At 41.9% G+C, this 27,591-nt stretch overlaps 1 protein-coding gene across 1 annotated transcript in view; it reads left to right on the top strand.

The window, feature by feature from the left end:
• Positions 1-4,453: 4,453 nt before the first annotated feature.
• LOC139204796 (proprotein convertase subtilisin/kexin type 4-like) overlaps positions 4,454-27,591 on the top strand; it is a 150,145-nt gene continuing 127,007 nt past the window's right edge. Inside the window, exons 1-2 of the mRNA XM_070834796.1 lie at positions 4,454-4,624; positions 19,499-19,591. Of these exons, the coding sequence (XP_070690897.1) occupies positions 4,454-4,624; positions 19,499-19,591 (264 nt within the window). The remainder of the gene's footprint in view (positions 4,625-19,498; positions 19,592-27,591) is intronic.

Here is a 27,591-nt window from a genome sequence, read left to right on the forward strand (position 1 = left end):
AGTAGAATTTTATCCATGCTAACCCTAATTTCCATATGCAGATCTGTCTCTCCCAACAGTCCCTCTCGCCATCGCACCATTTCTTGCATTCTAATGCTTTCTCACATCTTTACAAAATCCCCTCTTCCGCCACACGCCGTGGATGTGCTCCTTTTTTCCACTCACACATGGTTATTTCTGCACGTTTGACGTGTCATGTGAGGAGATGCACGATAGACGCGGTGGTTTGCATGCTCTCATTTGCACGGTTTATCACCAGGAGCCAGTGGAGACAATAAAAATGGACGCGTCGGGAGATTTTTTTCCTCTGCGATGCACCGACCTCCTGCTCTGCTTTCAACAGGAGGCAGTCCGTCTGTGTGAACGCTCTGTCGCCTGGACGGGAAAGGTAAATGCCCTTTTTTTCTGTTCCTACGCTACAAACCCATTCAATCCTTTCTAGCCACTGTAGTACACGGAGGGAAAGAGATTTGAACCTGTTTCATCCACCCCTCCCCTCCCCTCTGATGTAGCCTCGTTTCACAGCTTTGATGCCCTGGACCAGGTTGGATTTTCTAGTCTGTGAAAACCACAGTTCATGACTCAGGGCTAATAATGTGATTACTGGAAACTCGAGTCAGACCATAGGAAAACTCCCCATTCATATGCACTACCACCAAATATGAAGGGATTTGATGCCTATAATTAATGCAGTGGGACTTAATTATGTTAAGTTAATAACTTGGTGTTGTGATTACCTGCAGCCTTTTGAGGCTTCCTGATAAATTTAATGAACTGTGTGTAATGGAATAATGTAGCCAAAATATGGCTAACTACCATCAGACTACTACAGAAGCAACATCTGTTGTGATTTTGACCCACTTTAAAATGTAAAATGAAGGTGCACACCAGGGCCTGGCACACCTAAATGGACTGTAGCCATTGTTGATATTGTTAAAGTCAATACTTGTGCTGTATATGGAGCAACAAAACTGACAAAAGGTGGTGAAAAGTCATCGGATAAGTCAAAAATATACAGTAGATGAATACTTACAGAAATAATACAGGTGGATAAAGTGAAATAGTTTAAAGATGAATATGAAACTTTGTACAATATACTTTAACACACACATACTTCACTTTAGCCGTGTCCTTTAAAGGTCCCATATTATGCAAAAGACCACCAAACTATGAGGAAAGACCGTCCTCTCTCTGTTTCTGCTGCTCCATCTTTCAGTAAATGTTTGTGAAAACACACCGTTTAGATTTGGCACCCCGTATGATGTCATAAGGGGATCTGGTGAGCATGTGACCTCCTGCAGCCCTTCAGCAGGCAGATTGTCTCCGTCCACTGAAAACTTACTGAATATCTCCGATTCAAAATAACAACCAGGAAGCTCATGTGAACTGTTGCTTGTAAATATCTGAGCAATGTGGTGTGGATGCAGCGTTAGTGCCTTGCACAAGGACACTTAAGTGTTGCATGACTGTCGCAAACAAAAACAAGTTAGCTAGAGTTGTTAGAACAACCCAGAAAATTGTAGGACGCTGACAAAATTTGTGTTTTATATGCTTTTATTGAAAAGGAGCATCCCTTCCACTCTAATGCCTTCTGGACAACTCTTTAGAGCACCTTTGATAAACAAAATCTACTGTACATAGAGGATTCTTTGTGTTATGTGCAATCGGTGTAATGAACAAACGGCATGAAAGTATCCTCATGCCGGGAGATTTCAAATTATTTTATCAACTTTTGCACATATTCTCTATTCTGGTGGGACAATAAAGATCTTTTCTGTTAAGAATGCTTGCTAACAGATTGGACTCCAGTTAAAGGATCTGTACTGCTTGGCCCTCATGCCCTTCCAAACTGGCCTATGAGCAGTAATAACATGATTTTTTGTTGCTCTCAGACACTTGAAGTACTCACGGCATTCACGTTTGACTTCACAACAGCCATCAGTAACTTTGGATTGAGTGATAATCTATACATTTTAAAATAATGTTATCCTATGACCAGTAGTTTGACCTCTGGAAATCCTGTACAATACAGCTCCACCATTAACTCCCCCTCTTTAAGCAGTATAGTCAGAGGCCTGTAATGACTTTGCATAATGAGTTACATTCTCTTTTTTCACTGGGTCTGCTTTCTAAAAGATCTCTGTATTGTACAGGGGAGAGTGCTAGTCCCCTTTATCTCAAGAAAAAAAAACCCTTGTGGCTACAGTTTGATCAATTAAACTCCTGAAAGGGCCCCCCTCCTTTCATTCCTCTGCCTGAGAGGAATATAAAGTTATCAGTCTTCCCAAGCGATATGAGGACGGAAATAAGTAGTTTGTCTATAAAAGTGTCCAGGTACTTTATCAGCGTCCCTGTAGGCCCCGGGGCCCTGACACTGTTCAATGCGGCTCTCCTGTACTGCAGTCTCGTGTGCCCTCCCGTTCTCCCTCCCTCTCTCCTTGTCCACTTCGTCTCTGCCTGAGGCCCACTCCTCTCTGGGCGGGGTGTACGCTGCCGGCCCTGCACTTCAGTGGGATTGACTGGGGCCCTGGCCCCAAGTGAGGTTATCGATTTCAATCAGTGGCTTGAGAGATTGGAGCTGAATGATGCTGTAGACTTTAAATGGTAGTCAGCTGCACTGTTTGTTGTTTGGGGGGAAAGTGATGCAGGAGGAGGCACTTTTCTTTTGAAGAGAAGTCGGATAAACATGTAAACAGAATTATATGATGAGTGAGTGATCTTAATCTTAATCTTAATCTTAATCTGAGTTTTACTGTATTTTCATGGTTTTATTTTGGGAGGAAGTTTTTTTTTTGGGTTAAATGTCAGAATATTTAAAAACAAATCTTCATTCTCTATTTGCTTGTTTTGTCTCACCAACCAGCAAATATTCATTCATTCATTCATTCAAACATTTGAGAAGCTGGAACAACATAATGGTGAGAATTTTGCTCAAAATGTGACTTCAGATTAGTTGCAGAATTTTTGCTGATTGCTAAATCGATTAATCGACTAATAGTTGCAGCTCTAGATGGTTTCTTCTGGTGTTCAGTGGCCAATAGACACTAATGGGAAACAACTGAATACAACAGTTCACATCAATGCTTTCCGAACTACATTCAATATAAACTAATGTACGGTATATTTAAACAAACTGACCAGCTTCATGGTTTAACATTAAATGTTAGTTGCATAATCCAGGGGAAGAAGTGGGAGTTTAAGCAGTTAATGTGTGTTAATGTCGCATTCTTGCAATAGTGCATTGGGTGTTTTTTTCTTGTTAAGTAGATACAGAGAAGAGTGAGGTGACAACTTTTTGTTCCATCATCGTTCACAGGAAAGTGCAGGCATAAAGAAAAAGGCTGATAAAGTTCCTGTTTTGCTTAAAGAGGGAAGTTAGTTCACACAACGAGAGCGCCTCTGTTTTTCTGCTCTCAGAAGCATTTGCATCAAGGCCAGGAGATTAAACGTGTGGGTTGGGAACTGGAGAGAGTGTGTTGTCTCGCTTGGGGCCCCCGATGCCAGAGTTCTAGCTTTCATCACACTGGGTGAAAGATTTCTTCTGGACGTTTCACTCTCTGTGGCTACAGGTGGGTGGTTCACATGCTGTAGGTGGCAGCCACTGTGGATTTCATGCAAAAGTACAGAGGAGGTGGCTGTGGGCAAATTGTTTCACAATTGCCAATGTTCAATACTTTTCGCTGAGATGCTGAATCCCACACTCTGTAATCTCATTTGTGTAGTTAGATGGTATTTGGAGTGTTATGGTAATATTCAAAGTCGTAGGTGTTTGTTTTTTTAATATAGATATTTTTAATGTGAGTTTTTAGACATTATAAAGACCCAGTGGAGACAGAGCATATCCAGTGGGATATTAAATGCTGTTGCATATCTGTTAACAAAGGGAAAATGATGTCTGACACGTACAGCTGAAAAATTAATGGCCAACTATTTTTATTATTCTAATCAATTCAGTTTTTTTCCAAGTCAAACGTTGGTTCCAGTTTCTCAAATGTGTGAAATTTATGCTTTTCGTATTCATATGTGTTTGTAAATTGAATGTCTTTAGGTTTTGGGTTATTGGTCAGACAAAATAGATAGTATTTTTTTTAATAGATAGATAATAGACCGCTATTTTCTGACTTCTTTTAGGCAAAACAATGAATCAGTTAATCAGGAAAATAACCCGTAGATTAAATGAAAATGAAATCATGAGTAGCTGAAGCCCTACTGACTACTGCTTTTCTTCACTGTGTGATATGTATTTGTTTGTAATGGAAGACTTTCAAAAGGGTGTCACTTGCTTTACTCACACTCATATATCATGATGCAGTGCAGCAATGTGGGCTTAGACTGACATAGTGTCCTAAAACATTAATAATTGACATGAATTTGTAAAACAAGTTAGTATATGCGTTTTTTTTCTTAAGTATTTCAAAGCTGTTTTCTCCTCTATCTTCTTTTTAAAGGCTCTATGTTCAGTGCAGTTGTGCTGGTGCTTGGCTGCGTGCTGCAGAGGAGACTGGTGACCACAGAGGGGCATCATGGACCCAACCGCTATGAATTCTATGCAGTGCAAATGGACGGAGGCATCAGAGCCGCCAGAGAAATGGCCAAGCAGCAGGGACTGGAGTTCATACAACAGGTCAGCGCATGTTTAAAACCCCCTTTTCTTACCTCCACCTCTGGGCCTGCAGTTTACGTTCTCTAAAGCCGGTTTCTGAGGGGCTTTTTTTTTTTTTCAGAACTGCTAAAGTGCTGACTTCTCTTTCCCATTTGAGGGATATCTGACTTTCATCAAATTACAGCAACGTTTCTGAATATTTTATGTATCTATATATATATATATATATATATATATATATATAGTATCTGATCAAAGGCACATATAGTAGGCTGTTCACACAGTGACTGACACACATGTGAAAAGACGCATACATGCACACCCACACACACTCCTATCGAGCCTAACTTCGCTTAGCCTGGGAGAAACTCTGGTATGTGGAATAGGCTCCAGTTGAATGTCTTTGGAGATGATTGGGTCTTTTACCTGTTTGCCGGGGTTTTAATCTGTCATGCTGAAATCTTTCCATTTGTCAGAGGACTAGATGTGATTTATCCACATCAATACTTTAAAGGTTACTTTGGTTGTTGAGTCTGAAAGTGTGTCAGCTCCCTCAAAAAATGCAATAAGAAGTAAGGGCTCGGAGCAGGTCTTGGTTAGGTGGAATACAGCAGTTCTGCTTTTTTTCTGAGAGCAAGTTCAAAGAGGCGGTTCAAGGGCATAAGATATTTTGAAATGAACTCCTTCTGATTCTCTTTTATGAAAGATTCACAATCAGAAAGAGTTCAAAAGTAAGAGCCCTTATGAATTGACATCCATTCCCGCTTTGCTGTTATATTCAAGGTTTTAAAAGGGAGGATTTATTTATGTAAAGACTGACTAATCAGCACAGATTCCTTGGATTAAATGCGCTATTTCTTTTAAAACAAGCAATCCGTCATTGGAGATGCTAAAGCATTCAGATACTGTAAGTGCCTAACCAGACACACAGTGAGGATAATACATAAAACAGTTAAACAGCATGTGGACAGTTCCATCTTAAAGAATTAGGGTAGTTTTAGCAAAATAGTGGATATCATTAATTTTTTGAAATTATATATGTATTTTTTTATTTTCATAGTTCTGTATATAGTTGGTTACAGATGAGAGAAGCTGAGCTGTCTCCATAAATGGTTTTAGTTGCACTTCATTTAAGGTGCATTGCACCCTGTTTTTTTGTGTCGGATTCATATTCCTCCATTGATTTAGCTCATGACAGACAATCAAAAAGCTGTGATTTGAAATTATTGATAAGTGATATGGGAGCTGTGGGTGTGTGTGTGTGTGTGTGTGTGTGTGTGTGTGTGTGTGTGTGTGTGTGTGTGTGTGTGTGTGTGTGTGTGTGTGTGTGTGTGTGTGTGTGTGTGTGTGTGTGTGTGTGTGTGTGTGTGTGTGCGTGTGCGCAGGCGTTTTGACATTATTGATAAAAGTTTAGGAGAGTGTCCACTGGCCTGGTCTGAGGTTGTGTGCAGTGTTGGCTCTGGGGAACGGGGACGCAAGCTCATTTCAACCTTGGCCCTGCTGCCTCTGCTGCTGCTGCTGCTGCTGCCTGGATCATGAATAAAACATCTCTTTGACCTTTATCAGGAGTGAATTGGACAGTCCACCCCCGTCTCTGTCTTCCTCTCTGCCCGTCTCTCTCTCATTGTCCCTCATGTATGCACACAAACACTGCTGCCTCTTCCTGCATTGTTTTATACACCACTGTGAGTCCCTTGATGCGGTGACCACTTGTAATGACCAAAAGAAAAACAACCGCATTTTTCCATTTACACGAACAGCGCTGTATGTGCCATGAAACGTGTATTTGCAATAACTGTTGTGTATATGGTGCAGCGGCCTTGTAGCATTGTACAATATCAGAGCGAGGACGCTGTGGTGGGATTCTGTAGTGGTCCATTGTCAAGGACATACAGTAAATGTATTTGTGTGTTAATAAGGCGTCCAACCCAGCACCACCGTATCCTGAGAAGAGCCTCAGACAACCCCCACTTTCATGATCCCCCCAGGTCCAATCTGCTGACTGGCTTCTTTTACCTGTCTGTCGCCAGAGGCTGATGCTAAATGTCATTGACACAAAATCGCCTTTGTTAAGTCAAACCTATTGTAAATATCCTAATATCAAGAAGAAGCCAGCGCTTCACAATTTGCTGTGATATATAATTTTTTTTGAAAACATTGAAGTGGAATGAAAAGTGTGACAAGCCCAACGCCAGCTTTTGAGGATTGTGATGTCTGCTGGCATTCCAGAGGTAATGCCGCATGAGTGGAATGGGAATCAAATGTCTCCATGCTGGCACTCAACATATTGTTGGTCTCTTTGATTTAGTGTACAGCATCCAAGGAAATGTCATCACGTCTCTCCATTGTGCAGACTTGACATATCCATTTTGCAACTGTAAAATACAAAGAAAAACAAAGCAAAATACGTGAGATGATGTCTTTATGCTACACGGACAGATTTACTATGATGCACTGCAGTTGCTTTTTGCAGGTGCGTCTTTGGTAGCAGACGCACTGAAGCCTTCTCCTGTCAGTCTTCATAATTTTCATAATATGTCAAAGAAATCAAGCTTATCTATCCATATTTATCTTTCACTCGTCTTCAGATTTGCTCATTTTGAAATTTTTAAGGATGGCTTCTAGTTTGTCAACATTCGTTTAAACTGGAGGGTGAATCACTTCCTTCCCAATAAGATAAGATGCAGTGAAATGTAGCAAACTTTAAATACACGACAAATGCAGTGCACCTGCTGACGTGGACTCAAAGATTACCGTGAAACAATGGCGAGTCTCATCTCCAACCAAGGCTGTTGTGGTGCAATGCAATCATTATGAGCCAGAGAGAAAGAGATGCTCTGACTAGGTGGGTAATGGCAGCCATTACAGGTGCAGGGTTTCACACACAATGACAAAGAAAAAAGAACCTGATCGCGATCTAACATAGACGATTTTCTGTTTCACTTTACGCTGGCACAGAACAACAGCTCAGCGACTTGATATTACACGCTGATAAAAGAGAGTCTCAGCTTGCAGGCTTACTTACAATACAGCCGACCCAGTTTAAAGTTACATCACATCACACTGCATTGTTTACAGGTATTATTTCTTGCTTACTTATGAGTTTGCAAATCCGATTAGAGCCAGATTAGGTCTGTGTGTTGCATTGTTTTTTTTTTATTTTAGCTGAGATCACTACTTCAAGAATTAAGTGTCTGCGTGCGTGCATGTACATGTGTGCCCGCTCAGGGTTTTTGTCTTGAACTCTGACACCAGGAAGTCCCTGGTCTCCAACCAATGGTGAAAGGCCTCCCAGATTCCCCTTCTCTCCAGTGAGGCGGAATACTGCTGGCAGATTACCATATCATTACCATATCATTAGCATAACATTACTGTGGCACAGCTTGGCTCGCTGTCTGCGGACGTGCTATCAGCTCATCGAGAGATTCAATCCCCAATCCGCTCCATGCTTCCCCCCTCCCTCCCCTCCCCTCGCCTCCCTTCCCTCCCCTCCCTCTGTACACACGAGGTGTGTTTTCCATCCGAGTAAAGCAGATGTAATTGAGGTAGAGCACTGGATTTACCAGCTAAATGAAATCACACAAACGCTTCACGATCAGCCGGGGCCGCTGTCGTACACATTCAGAGAGCTCCTTCTCTGAAACCTCATATTGCTGCACCCAATTCAGGATTTCTAATATCCTCTCAGAAATAGCCTCAGTCAGATGCTAAGCTATGTCAAGCCTTACTCTGGCTAGATTACTCCAGGCTGTTATGTTATGACCAGGTATGTGTGTGTGTGTGTGTGTGTGTGTGTGTGTGTGTGTGTGTGTGTGTGTGTTTGGCAAAAAGAAAAAGGCCAATGTGCCACCATCCTCTCCCTCGCCCCTTCCTCTCCTTTTTCTGTACCGTAGGGCACCTAGGGGCGTGAAAAGGGACACCAATCCTCTAATGGTTGGAAGAGAGGGCCCATTCCATTAGTCAGGGGGCCCGGAGTTCACTGCTGCTGCTCAGAGCGAGGAGGGCAGAGGGAGCGAAATGGAGGCAGGTGTTGGCCAGGGGCAACGCAGAGGGCAACGCTGCACCAGCTGCATACTGGGAAATGCAGCACTTTTTTCTCCCCCATCTCTCCACTCCTTCCCCGCCTATTTCTATTTCCTCATGCAAGTACAGATGTACACACCTTGCACGTATAGCATGCACAGTGTGCACGCACGCACGCACACACACACACACACACACACACACACACACAGTCTGACTTCCTCTCATCCGCTTTTGTCCCCAATTTTAATTCATTCCAGTAAGCTTTTCTCCATTTTCCTTATCTCTTTCTTTCTCACTTTCTCCCTCACACACTCATTCACTCACGCCTATCTCCATCTCTTTCATTTTTGCTCTCTCTCTTTGCTTACCCCCTCCACCAACACCACCCCCCCTCCTCCCCCACCCCCCCCATCCTCGCTCATGCCTCACTCTCATTTGTAAATGGAGAGAGGACTTGACTGAGGAATGTGTGGAGAAGATGCGGTTTCCCTCCCAGGTGGGAAACTCTGGCGGGAGATGAAGGTGGAGAAGAAGAAGAGGAAGGGGGAGGAGGAGAGCAGAAATTATGCTACCACTCCCTCTCTTTCTCTTCGTCTCTCTCTCTGGGCTGAGATGATGTATGGCTGCAAAGGCCACATGTTGGCCGTGTGATGGATTAAAGCACTTTGTAGGAAAATTACTGAGAGCGCCTCAGCACACCCAAGTCTAGCCCTTAATAAAACTCTCTTCAATATTGAAATGGAGAGAGAGAGGGAAAGGGAAAGAGATAAAGAAGATAGTGGAAGATGTTGGATGAGGGTAGAAGCACACGAGCACTCTCATACACAATGCTCTTATAGGTGTCGTGGATTATTGAGAAATATTGTACAACTGCATGTTGTATATCTTTACTATTGGATTTTACTACATGTTTTTCTTTGGCAGCGGTTTATAAACAGAGCTTCGAGAGAAATAAGTAAAAAGAAACCAGATTTTATGAAGTGGTTGTTTATTATAAGCTTTGTGGATGAACTTTTATGGAATGGTTGTCAGTTACTGCTGCTGTGGAGCGAATCTTCTGTTCCGCTTTCAGTGGTTTCCATTTCTTACCCAACGTAAGGAGCTGAGAAAGTTTTGAGGAAAACACAGAATCCAGTCCAAACGTGTGGAATGTGACAGTGGATTTTAATGCACATCAGTTTTAATTTTCAAATAATTGATGGATTTGATCTGAAAGGAGAATTGTTTTTCATAGTTGAATGAATCATGTTTTCTTTGTGATTTTTTTTGCAGCAGAGTGTATTTTATTTTGGCTCCTGGTTCTTAACTGAGTGGGCCTCATGAAGGACAGAAGTAAGTGTAGCACACCTGGAGCCGCTTGGACTTGGAATATAATAACTCAGTAAATGGGTAGAGTACTATTAGCCTGTTTTATATAATACTCAATCAATTTCCACATAATGAGTCACAGTGAGTCATTCCCTGATGATGAGTACGGCTCCTTTAAAGTGCCTGAACATACTATACTACTATTAACTAATGAATGGTAATAACATCAATTAAGTTGAGTAGCTACATTCCTGTTTCATGTCACAATATTAGAACAATTGTAGACCATTGCTTGATTAATTGATTAGTCGATTGGCAGAAAGTTTATTTCAATAATCAGTTCATTAATTTCAGTCATTTTTCATGCAAAAATGCCAAACATTCATTGGTTCCAGGATTTCATAGAGTAAACAATGAATCAGTTCATCAAGGAAATAATGAGCACAATAATCAATATTGGAAATAATTGTATGGTAATGATATGATAAGGAATAATTGTAGTCCTGATTGTATCATCAATTAAAATGTTATACATTTTAATGATTAGTAGTTCATTGTCATTCATTGGCTGTGAAATTAATAGCCAATTTAATTACTCTCAGGTTAACCTCAGTGTCTATAGGAAGCTTCAATTTATTTATTCTAATATGGTGTATTGATTGGATTCCACAGAGGTTTTTGTCAGAAGTGGATTTAAGGCAAGTTGGGTTACTGTTTTACAACGTGGGTTTTATTTTCATCATTTCTTCCTCCAAGCTAAGTGTGTTTTGTTCACCTCCACACCACCGATATCATATCTCTTTATGCTTTTCTGTAAAATAATCATGTCCCTGTGTGCATCATTTCTGGATTTGTTTGTATAGCTGGCAGAATGTAATGCTGACCCTGAGGTGTATCGTGCTGGGGCGTATGCTCATCTGATTTGTCATGTTTCTTGCCTCATTAGTAATGCCACATTCACAAATATTAGCCATTAACTTGGGGATCACCTGTAGAAATGATGGCCAAAACTACAAAAATAAGATACAAGTTATAGTGAACTGGAATTCCCATGTGCAATATATAGTAAATAACTCAATCCTAACTAATTGTGTGTGTCCTCAAAACCCCATCACTCCCTGCATTTGTCACTTTAAGATGTACTATAGAACCTTTCACTCCCACCCTCCCCATCTCCTGCATTTCCTGCCAATACTGTAACCAACAAGGCTTAACTACTCACCCCATTTAGCCCCTAGCATCCCCCTCCACCACACCGCCCTCCTCCTATCTCTCCTTTCTGCTTCTCCATATTAAGGGCTGTGGAGGCCACAGCCCCTGTAGGGCTGTTAGTATACACACCAGCTGCTGTTTTCTCCATAGGGTGGGCTGCCTCACGTGGCTCCCACCCACTGCTTCAATGACTCTTGATGTCTGTGTTTGTTTTTGTTTATCCTTCATGCTTGTCCCTTCCATCCCTCCCTCCATCTCTGTTGCACTCTCCTCTTTCTGGTTGTCTGTTGGAGGCCGACAGCAGCATGCGTCCTGTGGATGTGTCAGTCCAACTGCTGAACTGCCATCAAATGCTGTAGTACGAATCAGGCTTACGGTGATGTTTGTTTTTGAAGGCTACCGTGGAGACGTACTGTTATTAGTTTTTGAACTGAGGATGGTGATGGCTCTTAGTTTGTGTTACCGCCAACAAACTGTTTTTGTAGCCTATAAACAAAGTCTTTTGGACATTGGTATTATTACAATTAACGGATTACACCACTCAGTTGCAGAGACTCTGTATATGGTGTTCACACCTCTCCTATAAACCCTGGTGCTCCTTGCACAAAGATGCTGTAGCTACAGTACACAACCTGTCCCAATCATGACAAAAGTAGCCCAATCGTGACGATTACAGGAAATTTCCATAAAAGCTCCATTAATAATTGTTTATGTATTTTTTACTTGGGGACATCTGAATATAGGATCATTAGAACTGTGTCATTGCACTTCACAGATGGGGTGTTGATTTCCGCCACCAGTTTGAAGACCTCCATCTGCTTGTGCACTTCTACAAATTATGTCATAAAGTTTGAGTAGCTGCGATTATGTGACGTTTGATAATGTTTAAAAAATGTGTTGGTCTCCAACTCAGAAATAACAGATTGTCATGTCCTTTCTTTCTTTCTCTCTTTCTTTCTTTCGTTTGATTGCACAAAAAAGCGTCTGGTCTGCTCAGATAACCTGAACACACCATCAGCTTTAGGCCCAAACTGTTAGCTTGTCTTAGCTGGCCATCGGGCTGATTCAGCAAGGCAACCAATACTAATCTCCATTTTAATATTAATCTACTGCTTAAACATGCGATTAAGGCTTCTCAGATGTGAGATGGACTTTATTTTCTCTCTCATATTGTAAATTGAAGTCCATTCAGTTAGAAGTTCAGAAGTAATGAGCAGTGCAATCCATTTCGGCCCTGCTAATGGACACTTGTCATTATTTCTGACTTCTCATGTGAAGTAAACAGTCGTTTATTTTAAAAAGTACATCAGTAGTAGACACACAGGCAACTTTAAAGGCATCTTCATCATATTCAGCAAAGATGATTTCAAAAGGTAAACAGAGCTACCAACAGTTCTGTTGAATCATCACAATGCTTTATATCAAGTCATGTTTTTAAGCTCTTTAGCAAACAAAAAGAACTTAATAGGGAAATAAAAGACATAACCACATACAAATAAACAAAATATTCAAAAGCAAACATTAAGGAACAAAAAAACTAATAGAAGGGAACAAAGGAACAAATAGATCACAATACCTGCGGCTCTTGTTGAGCTTGTGTATTTTGCGGTGCCTGAAATCTGCTTTTTCTTTCAAGTGAGTTGTTTTGAATTTTGAAGCTGGGGCCTTTCAATCATATGCTGTGCAGTATGATAATCAGATTCGACACTTGAAGAGGGAGCACAGGCATTTCTTATCCGAATCAATAACAAACTGGTGAAGAATCAAAACAAAACACAGGCCTGAAGTAAAATGTGGAATAACAAACCAAATCTAGAGAAATCACTGTTGCAGTGACTGAATATGACTGAAAAATACCACCAAACATAATAGACAAATATAGTTGTACCATGAAATTACCATAAAAGGCTCTTGTGATGAACTTTTACAGTTAAATGAAAACCAGCACATCAGACACTCTCCTCAATAACTATTCAATCCAGTTTCATTACACGTTCTTTTTCTACATCAAGACTTATGATTGCTAAAATCTTTTCAGTGTATTCAATGGAAAATAAAAAGCATACCAAAGAATTTAATTAGAGCTTTTAGTGTCCTTTACTTTGTCAAGTGTCACACCTGGAAGAGAAACCAGCGGAGCTGTTCTGAACCTGTAAGTGAAGAGCAGTTCAAGGTCTGGTGTTTTTTGAGGATATTAACAAAGGTAAATTTTATATAGACTTTATTATAATGCTGTATTTTTGGTGACTACTTTTCAGGTATCTATGAAGAGCATGTTTTGTTCTGTCAACTTTATTACTGGACTGCAGCTCTTCTCACATCTCAAGCAGCACCGTACCCAGCAAAGCGTTCGGTGTCCCACAATGAATTTAGTACCCGCACTTGTTGCAGAGGCTGTACATTAGTTATAAACTAAAACAAAATGAAAAGCCTCAGTGGGATACTTAAAATTCACTTCTTTAATTGTTTAATCTATTATTCTTTGTGACTGTGATTTTTGGTTGGGTTCCAAGATTCTCAAGACCAATATTTACTCCTCATGGGAGCTTATTTTCAGCAGTGGTAGCTCAGTCTCCAGTTGTAGTGTTGATTTATTATGCTTCTGCGCCGCCGACAGACCGTGGCCAGGGCCATTATGTTTTCAGGCTGTCCGTCTGTCCGTGCATCCCATTCTTGTGAGCATATTCTTCGAAAGGGAATTTCTTAAAAAATGTCCTCTTGGAGTCAAGGATTTTAGTGGTCAAAGTTCATTGTGATCTCACGTCTGTCCCATTTGTGAATGCGATATCTCTGAAACACCTTAAGGGAATTTCATTACCTTTGGCGCAAACGTCCACTTGAACTCAAGGATGAACTGATTAGATCCTGGTGTTCAAAGGTCAAGGTGACTGTGACCTCACAAAAGCACATTTTTGGCCATAACTCAAAAATGCATGCACTAATTATGATAGAATTCCACACAAATGTCTAATACGATAAAGTGATAACATTTTACAACCAGAAGGTCAAAGGCCATCTTCATTGTGACATCATAATGTCCTTCAAAAACCCTTTTCTGGCCTTTATTCAACACCGTAACTCAGGAACACAAGGGGGGATTGTGACCATATTTCACATTTGGTTGGATACGCAATTGGTCACACAAATCTTTGGTGACTGTGGTGACTGTATGGATGTTCTGTGCTGTCGGGTTGAGGGTGTGTTTGAAGCACCCTTCAGTGTTGAGTGCAGATCTGTTTTTCATTGATTTGACCCCAAGTTACTTGTATGAATCCACCATCTTCACTTCTTCTGGATGACAGCCAGGACATGGTACCTCTGGTAGTCCACCACGAGCTCATTGATTTTGCTGATATTGCACACTGCAACATGCACAGCGTAGGCTACAAGCACTAGGCTGTAATTCTAGTTTATTAGAATAAAATGCATTGTTTAAAGCATTTTGAATGAGACTACTTGCAACTTCAGAAAGTCCATACAGACATGTTTTGCTGCTTCTTATAATTAATACACGTGAAGTTATGATGATGTCATGATTATCATTCTATGAATACAGAAGATATCTTAATTAGTGGTTAGTGTTGCCTTGCAGCAAGAATGTCCCGTGTTTGAACATAGTGGCTATGTGGGGTTTTGTTCTCCCCATGTGTGTGGGTTTCCACCTACAGTCCTAAGACATGCAGGTCAGGTTATTTGGAGACTAATTGCACATAGATGTGACTAGTACATTATGTTAATGCAATTAGTACATTGCCTGTCTGCAGTGCTTTTTGAATTACAAATACAGAAGACTGACTTTGTTGTCTCCTCTTACGTGGTTGCTTAAAATGCGTGCATGTTGGTGGTTAACCGGCAGACTTTTCAGTCTTTGCTGAAGTGCAACTTTTAACATCAGGTGATGTTAGGTAAGAACTGCTGTTTTAGACAGCTACTTTTACAGGTCATCTAAATATGATATACAACTACAAGTATACAAGGCAAGCATTAGTAGTAATGGTATATGAATACATGTGAAATGACTCTTAAACATGACAGTCTTACACTTCATATTTCACCTTCAGATTTAAATTTACAGATGTCAATAAATCCATATATGAACCCAGGAGTTTTGATTTCCTGCAGCAAACCTAGTCAAGCCTTTAGATATTACCCTTTAAAAGTCTGCAGCACTCTTTTTACAGCAGCAGCAATGCTAATCCCCTCATCAGTACTTTGGACTAAGGTCATTCACTGGAGAGACTGAGTTAAGCAATCCAGACGTCGAGAAGAGCATTTTCAATAGTCCTGTCAGTCCGTTTATACCTCTGTCTGGAGTCTCAAGGTCTCATTGAATCGTGGAGTTGCCCTCAGTCTGAGACAGGTGACTGGTCAGGGTGCTGTGTCTCTTTGCGTGCTGTATCAGCGTGAAGGGTAGAGATTTCAAACCTTGTAAAATGAGCACAACAGTCCAGGTACTTGATTCAGAGCTCTGCTTTTTACTGTTTAAGATTAGTTACTTAACATCTATATAGATGAAACTAAAAGCTGTCAATACGAGAGCAAAGAAAACTTACTGAAAGTAGGGGTTAAACACACAAAATGTTTCAAACAATAGCAGGGTAAAATTTAAACAGTTCAATCAATTGAACCTATCAGGAATGTTAGTGACACGGTGGCTTTAAGATTTACAATAACTCAACAATATACTATTTAGGCAAGGAGTTAATTTTACTGAGGCTGGTAGGAAACAAAAAACAAAAAGAAAACCCATTATTTCCTATTCGAAAGATTTGTTACAGTCCACATTGCACCTGGTGGACCAGGGGCATTCATGTTTATACATTCATGAGGGCAAAAAAAATCCAAAAATCCCAAGGAGACCTCAAATCCCCTTTGTCTGACCAATAGTTCACAGTAACATGGGGTTTCGAGCAATAACCAATATTTGATGGGTGTTGACATCAGTCATGCCACCTCCTAGCAACCTGTAGGATCCCGTATCTATTGTTGATGCTGTTTATGGATCCACTAAGTAAAGATCTACTTCTGACCGCAGCCGGCTGACATCCCAATTCACGTCAAGCTTACTTAGTTCATTGTGCAATGATTCAAGCATATAGTATCTATCCGTTTGTGTGTGTGTGTGTGTGTGTGTGTCTGTGTGTTTCAACACTCTCATGATTAGTGTTCTCAGTGACTGGCTGGCTGATGGGGTTGATTTGTCCGACAGTGCTGTGTGTCAGGCAGGCTCAGCGTCCGCACTGGAGAACATGAGTGAAGGAGCGGATAATTGATAGTGACAAGGCGCTCCCAGCCTTAATTGCTGCTGGTGAATTAGATTACCTTTTCAAAGTGCCTTCATTAGCAGAGGGAGAGCCATACCAATGGTCCCCTGATTGGCCTCATATTGTTTTGCTGTGAACCTGCTTTGGCAGGGCACAAGGATGTGTGTGTGTGTGTGTGTTTGTTTTGGTTGGATTGAAATTGCTCACTAATTTCCATGTACAGCTGTAGTTTGACTGCGTGTACATGTGTGTATTTTATGCACATCCAGCACTAATAATGTCAGGTTGTCAAACTGACACACTTAGCAGGAAGTGTTTTTATGGGCCACTGGCTGCTTTCACAATTTCAAAGTGTGATTTCACCCAAAATAAAAGAACTATAGAAATGGAGAGTATTTAGTATTAGTTAGGGTTCTGGCAGTAACTGCATTACCGCAGTACTGTGATCATGTGATGCCTGCCGAGGGGTTGTCCTAACTCTTGTATCAAAGAAAGAGCTTTGTTGTCTTGGCTAAATACAAACTTAGAGTTAGAACCTGAAACTGATACCTGAAGCTGGCACATGAAGCTGGACCCTACTGGTACTGCCAAATTTCAAACATAATCACATCTGATGATCCCAAGCTATGTTTTTGCTGTAATTCATTCATTACTATAACAAGATGACATCTACGATGTCGAATACAGCAAACATTAAGCAACAGATGAAGTCACAGGCTAGACATGGGAAATTATTGGCTAGAACTTGTGTGGACAATGGCGAGCGACCACCCAGCATAACTCCCTATCCAGCACAGCCACGGGATCAGCACCACGGAGAGCGCAGTGCCAATATTGTGTTGGCTATCCAGAGTAACACAGGCACTGTTTCTGGAACGCTGTTGAATTAAAATATCTATTTATTTATTTTTTTTTTTTTAATGCTGTGGGCACAGCAAATTAAATTCCATTCACTTCCACTATATAAACATGGGGGCATACATTTTAGAGACAGAGTTCTCTAAACTACCTGCATTGCTAGATACCATTGAATATCAGTGGGAAAAAAACCAAGTCATCATTTCAAGTGAAGTAACTTTTAACCTTCCATCTTTCATTTCTCATTTTACTTACAATTGTTCCATCTTGTGATAATCTGTATTGGCAGATACCCTGAGTTGAGGTATTGGAAGTGGTATTGTTAATAGGTAGATTAGTGCCAAATCGACCTATTATCTGTCCAAAGGGCTAAAAACCAAGGAACTAAACATCCAGACTGCTAAATTCAGGGCCACATTGTTCTCAATACTTCTCTTAGAATGGTGAAAAGTAATAGAAAAATAATCAAAGTGTTACTTTATTGATTCTAAGAGGGGAATTTATTTATTTTTCTCTTTTTTTCCTTGTGAGAGCAAATGTTTGGTTTGTTTGACTACCCATGGAGCTTATAGGGACTTCAGCAAGAGGGATCTTGGCTTTTATAAAGGCTTGAAACCTAAGGTCTCCAACTGAAGAGAAGTGTCTATGACCCTGCTGCTAGTACAAAAATAAACAGCCGAAAAGCTAAGGGAAGAAATAGAGGGGAGTTTTCAGAGTGCAACCGGTGAAAGTAGAGAGGGGTTATCATTCCATGCAGAGACGGTGACATGAGCATCTTTTTAAAAGAAACAACTTTCTGCACAAACCCAAGTCCAAAACGTTACCCCCTCTTCATCCCCCGCAGCACCAGTTTCAGCTCGAGCCATCCTTCCTCATCCCATTTCCATTTCTCTCTCCAGTCACTGCTCCATCACCAGCCTTCAGTAACCCCCCATCCCAAAAACCCACTGGCATCCCCATCCCTGTCTCATGCTTCATCCCTGCCCCAGCCAGCCTGCAGCTCCCTGCTGAGTTAAATGGAGTGTGCCAGCATCAGGGGAGTCGTGTGCTCACTTCGGCTCAGCTCAGCTGGGCTGCCAGCGTTATAAACTTACTGTGTGATTATTGTCAGAGCGAGACTCCTCCACCCAGGAGGCCTGCGCTGATGGGTACTATGTCACTGGGTACAGCCAGCCATGGAGGGTGGGATGAGAGAGCAAAGGAGGGGTAGAGACTGGGGTGAGAAGGACGAGGAGAAGGAAGAGAAATACTGTTAGTAGGGGAGATGGAGAAAAGTAACAGGGATCAAGGGAAGGGGAACAAGCAGGAGGACAGAGAATCATCAAAGGAAAGAAAAAGCCAAGCTGAGCAAGGAAAGACTGATGTACACCTATCTCAGCAGACAAAGACAAGGGAAGACACACAGGGAGTGATATAAAGAGGGAGAAGCAGAAGAATAATGTGCCGGGAGAAGAAAGAGAGGCAGCAGGGAAATCAGCAGAGGAGAGAGAAAGACAGAGAGACAGGGAGGGTAGGTAGAAAAGAAAGGCAAAGAGAGAAATTAGAGGGAACATTTTCAAGCGAGTGATGTGTGCTGTGATTGTTTTCTCTCTCTCTTTCTTTCTCTCTCTCTCTTTCTCTCTCTCTCTCTCTCTATCTTGCTCTAAACGGTCGGGATGTGGCCTGTATCTGCCGGCAAGAAGGAACTCAATTTGGGACAATTTACTCGGCAGTCTCAGCCCTGATGCACCTCAGGGACACAGACTAGAGAGAATGAATGTGAAGGAAGATAGAATCAGCAAGCCACACACACACACACACACACACACATACACACACAGTGTGCGTCTTGCACACAATTGCCGCCGAGTAGATTTCACTTAGTTAGTTCTAACTCTCCCAGGCGGTCAATACGATGTGAGTTTATAAGGCTTGGAAATGAAAAGCCCAGGATAAGGTTAGATAAACTGTGTGCTATTTGATTTTGGCCCACCTCTTGCAGAAAAGCCCACACAAGACAGATGGCCAGAGGGGATACACTGATATCGTGTTGGTCATGTGGGTGATTAAGGCTGACTACGTCATGTGTGTTGACCCTCACACCCTTCATGTATTGATCTCTATGAAATTATGAAAACACTTGCATTTATTAATAAAAGGCAGTCAACCAAACAACTCTTGTGTTGTGTAACCTTTTCTGACCTCAAAGGGACTCTATCCTGACCGCACTATGTTCCTACTCTGACAGGTTGGCAGCCTGGAGGGTGTGTACACCCTGAGAGACAGCAGGGGGCGCCCTGACAGAGCCACCTTTGAGAACAGACTTGCCACCACAGCAGGGGTAAGTATTTTTAACTGTATTTCACACATTAGGCTCTAGAGAGTGGAGGTTTCCAAAAGAAGCCACTCAGAGGTTGTTTTTTTTTTTTTTTGGCCTGACTCGTACTGTCTGTGTAACACAGCGGGAAATGGATTTGTAACTACAGCAAATCAGAGCGTTCAGCTACTTATACGTGACTGTTTGATACATTTAACACAGCCACGTCAAGGTGAATTCACACTCTGGCGTCGGTTCTGATTTTACACAGCATGTATATGCAAATAGAAGTTCATTTGGCTGGTGTTGCTGTTTTAATCAGAGCCTAGCGTTGATTAGAGAGGAGGATGAAAAAAAGAGCCATGTGGTGAGTAATGGCTGAAAGTTGTTTACCTTGCTTGTGTGCCTGTTGCCCCCCGACATCACTTTGTTACCCCCCTCCCTCCCCTCCTTTGCCACCCTCACAAGCCGTTCTGCATCACCCTTGGAGCGCACAATGCAGCCTCCTCACTGGGCTTTTGTTGCCAGGGAAACCGTCACCCACAGAGACATCCCATGACAGCACAGAGTAGAGGCGGGGGGACGGGAGGAAGGGTCGGAGATGCGGCTTTGGCCCTGTCTGTTCTCCAGGGTGCACCAGACCTCTGGCCCTGCCCCAACACACTGGCCCTTCAGTGATACACACAAACAAAACGCACACAGAAAGACACACATGCATGCGCAGACACACACGGGCAAGAGCAGGAAACGGACAGAAAGTAAAAGAGACGAGTATTCCAAACTTTCTGATGCAGAGTTATCATCTGAATCACTGTGCGTGTGATTAATTGAAGTAATTTATGTGCAATCTCCAGTGACTCCATGTATGGTTCATGATTTCATTACACTGTAACTTTAATTACTTTTCTACCATCGTAACTTTAGGTGAAAATGAATTTGTGCCCCCAAAATGTCCCACATTTCGTAATGAGTCTTAAATTTAATGGATTGCACAAATAATATTTTTGGATAATGAGCAATTGCATTTTGTAGACATCTCCTTACCAGGCGCTGTTGCATCCATATGTGCCTTGTGCTGAAGTCTGTTTGTTGGCTGTGTTGTTTTATGGGAACTAATCAGTTTTAGCACTGAGACAAGAAAAAACACTTGAACCCACTAGGAAAGCCTTTTTATTGGGAAGATAATGCCTTGGTGCTTTGACCAATCAGACTAATATAGTCTGTTAATAGCATTTATTTTGGCTGAAAACAGTCAGTATTGTAATAACTATATGGAAGATATATTTATGGTGGGCTATGCGTTGCCAAACACAATTACAGTGTGTTAGCTACAGCAGCTGGCCTGCTGCCAAAGCCTGAGCTATACTCAATCCGCCCACCTCTGACCAGGCGTCTGTCTATACAAACCTCTGTACTGCTCATCACTCTGCATCACACACTGTACTTTACACTGCATGGCAGATGAGTTACATTACAGAGCATTTCTTACTGCACCATGCAAGGTTTAGTGAGCTGCAAGGCTGAGACAGAATGAATATAAATGTATCGTTTCTTCAAGCGTCTAACACTGTAAAAAAAAAGTACAATATTACTTGTCAGAGTGATATGGTAAAGTACCAATCCCTGGATCACACATAAGGTGTTAAGCGTGCTACTCTTTGAAGGAATTTCATTCGTTCAGACTGAAGGCTGCTACCTGTGCGTCATTGTGTAACAAAAGCATTTTGAGATGGTGCGTTCATGTGCTAGATCTAGTCGAACTAAACTGGGTGTTGTTCGTTGCCACAGTTCTCCGTGAAGTTTTGAATTTAAAATGAAAGCATTTGTTTAAATGCGGTGCTCAACTGGCAAAATTATGTTAAGATCCAATCTTAGGAAGATCAGGAGAGACGTCCAACTTTCATCCTCTGAAGGTCAGAAACCTCTTCTGGCTGTGATGTCACGTTTTTACCTGATGTCATCACAAGCGAATCTGCCTGCAAAATCACTTTTTAAATCACAACAGGACTGATGTCCAAGCTACATATTCAGGAAAGAAGGTCAAACACTTTCTTTTCTTGTAAATTCTTCTATCTTTCTTGAAATTCTTTTGAGTACCAGCAAGTACCATGTACAGCTAATTCACTTTTCCAATAATACAGTAACACAGTAAAGCACAGTTAAGTTTTTTCACATTTCATGTGTATTCCTTTATATTGATAGATGTATACTGTGACAAAATGATCTAAAAGAAGTGAAACTGAAACATAATATTTTACATTTGACTGTCACATTATAAAATGTCAAAAATAACTGTAGATCACAGTCGATAGAATCTACTGTTCAATTCTTCAAAAAGAACATACTTTTAAGACATCAGTTAAACTCAAGAATATGATTGTGTTCCATAACAGAGGAATAATAATAAACACACTTCATGAATCAGTGCTCATCAACCTGCAACAGCTGCTGTAGCTCATATCAAACGCTGCCTGAGTTAAAGCAGTCCATAGGAATGGGGCTCTGAGGCTCAGATGTGCAGAGTTGTACTATAACAGCCTACTGCCAGCAAGGCAACGATCAGCTGTTGCATTAATCGCACTGCTAATGACATAATTAGCAAGGCTGTGGAAAAACAGCTCCACGCAAACATGTGAGGGCTAACAGATAACACGCAGTCAAGGCGACAATACACACGCACATTTTACACAGCTAACAAGAGCCCGCATACACTCTGACTCAAAGCAAGACATGCACTTGAGCATTATCACAAGACAGCATGCACACAGGAATATATCAACAAAGGCAGCTGATGCATGCACACATATGGCGGCAGTGTGACAGGACATAGTAACAACTAAGTGTTTCTCTCTCTGTCGTCACTCTCTGTGCCTTGTTTACTTCAGGCTCCACCTTCCCTCATTGACCCTCCTCCTAACTCTCTTAACTATCCTACCTCTCGCGGTTTCATTCTCAAACACACAGACATGTCTCTGACTGAACTCTGCGGTGACCTTTTACAAAATGTCTCAGATACTAACCCCCTGCCAGCTTCTGACATACACACACTGGTCCCTGCTGGTGTGCTACACACACACACAAAAAAGCGATGTGCAGAGTACGCCCCTGTCCTTTGACTTTTTTTTCTTTGTCTTAACGTCTGTCTAGTTAGTCTAAGCTGCAGATGTGTGGACGCAGCCCCTTATTGTTACCGCCACTGTAGCAGCGAGACAGCTCTCAGCAGTCAGAGAAATCAAAGACGTGTAATGTAGCAGAACTGCTGTGAATTTGTTATGATATGACTTTGATACCTTCTTACAGTAGAAGGCGCAGCTCCACCCCTTTTGAGTAATTACCTCGTCTTTCCAACCAGTGTAATGCAGGCTTATCGGTGGCAAATCTGACATTCAGCATAAGTTCATAAGTGTCCAAAATCCCACTTCACTGCTCACTGTAGAGCAAGCTTTGAGTGTCTGTTACATGGGGAATAGTGAATGAATGAACAACGGACGCAGTCTTAGACACTTGCTTCTTGTGTGTGTGGTGAAAACTTGCATCCAACCAATCAGGATAAGCCACGTTACAAGTTTGAAGTGAGGATGTCCGTCGAGAGTGTGTTTCTCTGGCCCGAGCAAACTAGGGTTGACGTACTTGTAGACGTAAGACTGTAGTGTGCATCACTCACATCCTCTTACAAGGCAGGTGCTGATAGTACCCACTCCCACTCTTGATCCCGGGCAATGCCCTCTCTCCTCTGTCTTTCCTGTCCGTCTCTACTGTGTACTATCAATAAACCATTGTTAATGTTATTAGCAGCACCTGTGCTTTTCCTGGGTGGCTGTCATGAATGTTGCTAATAGTTTTTAGTGTAACGTTAGCCAAAGGCTTTCTGTTACATCATCAGGATCACAGTGATGATTGCGATGATCGAGGCTGCAAACTTCATCATTCTGTAATATGTAAATGTGCTGCAGTAGTTGGCTACGTAGATTTACCATGAAAACAAGCAATAAGTGCCTTTATTGATGCTTATAGGTTAGCTCTCTGCTAACTGTAGCCAAAGCCTTGCAGCTGTGGCTAATTCCAGGCCATGTTTATGTAGCTAACCACCATTAGAGCCTTAAATCAAAGTATCTCAAAGGGCTTTACAGGTCCACACGTTTGCAAAGAAAACAGTTCGGCAATTCCCACAGGACTGCCGCTTTATAGGCGTAACGGCATTAGGATCACAATCACAGTCGGGATGATAGAAACATTCTCCTGCGTGTGTGAAGCTCATCTGGTGGGAGAGGCTTAGGACAGAGAAGGCAGAGCTGCAGCAAGAGAGCTGTTTTTTTTTTTTTTTTTTTTCAAATTCTGGCTTATTTGCCTTTTCCAGATTTCTACCAAGCCCAGCATCAATTCTGTGCAGTTAGTTTTATCAATGATCCACATTGTTGATCAGAACTTGTTATTTGAACATCTGTTCTTTGTTCACTGTTTGATTGTAGGTCTTGAAAATGCTTTGTTAGAGAGAAAATTTGAATGTCAAAATTTTAATATCCTAGATATTGTTTATACATGGGTAGTTTGAATGTTCAATTTTTAAATGTAATATCCTCAAGTTTCATGTACAAGGCCGTTACATTCCGCCTCACAAACGAAAGAGGTGGTGAGCTAAAAGGCATTATTAAGGTAGTTTTCACTTGCTTAGTTCAATCTACCAATGTTATCTCTCTCTCTCTCTCTCTCTCTCGCTCACTAGTTCTCTCTCTCCCAGCCACTCCTCTGTCCACACACGATAGAAAATATATTAGAATTTTCCTTCAATGCTTCCTCACTACTGAAGCATTTGTGTGCTTTTTCTGTCATTTTTCTTTCTTTCTTTCTTTTTTTTTGCTATTTTTTTTAAAGACTCCAGTCACATCCGCAATCCTGCGGCCCTATAAGGAGCTTTCACGCTTTTTGGTTTGCTTTAGATGTTTAATACCCCCTCTCTTTTGTGTCAGGGAGCCGGAGAGGCGTTAAGAAGCGCTGATAAACCCCACTTAGATCCCTTCCTGGCCCGTCACCCCGGCCTGCCGGGCCGCTTTAGCAGGGAACTGATCTGTGACGGCCTGCCACTCAAACTGAGCACTTCTGAAGGCTGACACAATGGAGTGAGCAACACACCAGAGGGCCCAGGGGTGGGTGGGGAGGGGGATGGAGGGAGGGTGAGGCGAAGGAGGGAGAGGAGGCCAAGAAGTGCCCTAAAAGAAGGCTAGAGGAGGGGCCAGAGTGTATCTCCCTCTTATCTTTCTCCTCTCTTTCAATTTATGCATTTTCTCCCCCCTTCCCTTCTCTTGCTGCCTGCTACTGTAGAGCTCACACATTTTTTTTTTTCTTTTATGTGTCTCAGCGTTGATTTCACTGTTCATCTTCTAGACCGTGGTAACATACACACACAATCCCTCTCCTCTTTTTTCTCTCTGTGGTCAGAGGGTAGGTGGGTGGGATGGGTTTGGGGGGGGGGGCTGTGAGGTCCAGATAGCGATCAGCACTGCATCAGGGTCTGGGTACTAGTAGAGGTGGGTCATGTGGTGCATTCACTGCTGCGTGGAATAATGGGTCCAGCCAGGGCCGAGGCCAGGCAGGGCCAAAAAGAGCCTCGGGAAGCATAGCGTTGTGATTGACAGGCGGACTGAGGGGGAAGGGTGTGGGGGGGGGGATGAGGGGGAGACATGTGGCCACTGCCGCTGCCATCGCCACCGCTTTCCCAGGGGGCCGTGGGTGGGTAGTGAAGCCCAAAATGTCAGCGCTGATATCTGTGCAGCTCGGCTCGTATCACACTGCTGCAGCTGCCTGCCATCCACGGCATCCACTCATTCATATAGAGACATGGGAGTTTTCTGTGCACACAGACCCACAAACACACACACACACACACACGCACACACACAAATAAGCACACTTTCTTTCTGTTTCATCACCACCTTCCGCAATCATTCATTTCTATTCTATAGAGCTATATACGTGCACACACATACAGTATATTCTTCATGGGGTATCTGCAAATACACACACACACACACACACACACAAACAAAAACACACTTCTCCTCCTTACATCTTGGTGTCTTTCTTCTCCTCCTCCACACGCTGACATTGTGCCTCTGTCAGCTGTTCAATCATGCAAGTGCAATTTTTCCAAATGGACCTTTTTTTTTTTTTTTTTTATAGTCCTGCCTTTTGTCCTTTTAAACATTTCTCAAACCTTGTTCACTCCATTAGTCTCTCTCTTAGTGTCTAACTAGGCTTTTAATTTGAAGGAAGAAATCTTATTTTGTACATGATGCTAAAGTAGCACGAGCGTCCTTTGTATTGCTACATGTGTTGGGCAGCCATCGAAGAAGCTCTGTTCAAAAAACGGGTTTGTCTGATTTGTGATGTCATTTCAGGCCATTTACATGTGACTTTCCTTTTACATGGTGTGTACCTACCTGTACTTGTGTGGTTTTGTGTGTGTGTGTGTGTGCGTGCGTGTGTGCGCATGTGTGTGTTGGTGTGTGTCTGCTGCCTATATGTCACAGCTGGATGATGAATGTGCTGACAGTGGAGGGGTCAGTGTCACAGACAGTGTGGTCAATTGCCCCTCTTCCCCTGAGTCTAACCTTGAGCAACACTCCCTAAAGAGTCTCAATCTGCCATTAAGGCCCACGCCTACACACACACACACACACACACACACACACGCATGGATAGACACTCCCTAGTGAGTGTGTGCCATTAGTAGCTGGCAGGGCCTGGTTTGACAGAGAGCGATTAGCTCCCTATCATGTGTATTGATCACCGTGTCCTAGCTGCTCCTCCAGAGGAGGGGCTCGAGGGGCTTTACAAGGTACTTGGGGTACACACACACACACACACACACACAGAGTTACATCCTTGTTATCTGTGTGTATGTACATGTTTTTGTATGTAATATAATTAGAAATGTACAGAAGGCTCATGTGCCATTTTGATTACAGTATGTGTGTCGTTTATAGACGTGTCTTCCCCAATAGTTTCTAGCCAGTATTGGCATACATTTTGAAATGATAATAGGATAAGCTGACTAGCTGCAAGAATTCATTTTTATTTAGAAAATGACAGCGTAAACATAGTACAACAGACCATAAACCTGAAGACAGAGTGAAGGTTTACAGTGTACTAGCGTTGGGATGAGATAATATTATCAATGACATTATTAAATCATTTTCAGACATGCACCTCGTAATGTACTGAATTTCCATTCAGTTTGGACACCTGCATGGAGAGTAACTGTGGTCCAGTGTATGGCGTGAGTCCTTTCTGAAATGGCAGGAACGATACAATAAAATGCGTTAGCTTTGCAAATCAGGTTGGAAATCATATGCAGATTTTTTACATAGTTGGTATATCAGCATCAAGGGCAACTGTGATATGATGCATGATATAGGCAATAACAGCAATGATGCATTAAAATCATTTACTTTAATGACACATGAGGTTTGAGCTCACCCAAACTGCAGTAAACTCACAGTGGCTTCATTCTTTCAGTTACTGTTTCTGGTTTAATACGATTAAACCAGGAAACTCTTGATTTGGACCAATTTTTACTGCACAATGGGTTAGGGAGGTTACTAACCTGTCTGAGACTTCACTCCTCTTAGTTGGTACATGATAAAGGCCTTCCAGTGGTGATGAATATAAGGTAATAGAGAGCTTATGTGCATTGAAACTGTGGATTGTGTGCCAGTGATAAGGTCTTACTGCGCTGCTTAGATCTTGCAAACACTGAGAGACCGCTCATATCCAAGTATTTTTGTCAGAATTATGACATTTGCATAAATGTACTGTGTGCAGATATGCAATTGTTCATGAAAAGGGAACTATAACTTCTAAAATAGATCTAAAGTACTCTTTGTGTTGTTTCTAATCTCCTAGTCTCTTTCGCAGAATAACACCAGTTTTGTTATTGCAGTTTTTGCTGTATTCTGTGCATGTTGTGGTGCTATACAATGCAACAATCCTGTGAAGGTGTATTTTAAAGGAGACATATTATGGTC

Source organism: Pempheris klunzingeri, chromosome 8 (genome assembly GCF_042242105.1).
Source record: "Pempheris klunzingeri isolate RE-2024b chromosome 8, fPemKlu1.hap1, whole genome shotgun sequence".
NCBI lineage: Eukaryota > Metazoa > Chordata > Actinopteri > Acropomatiformes > Pempheridae > Pempheris > Pempheris klunzingeri.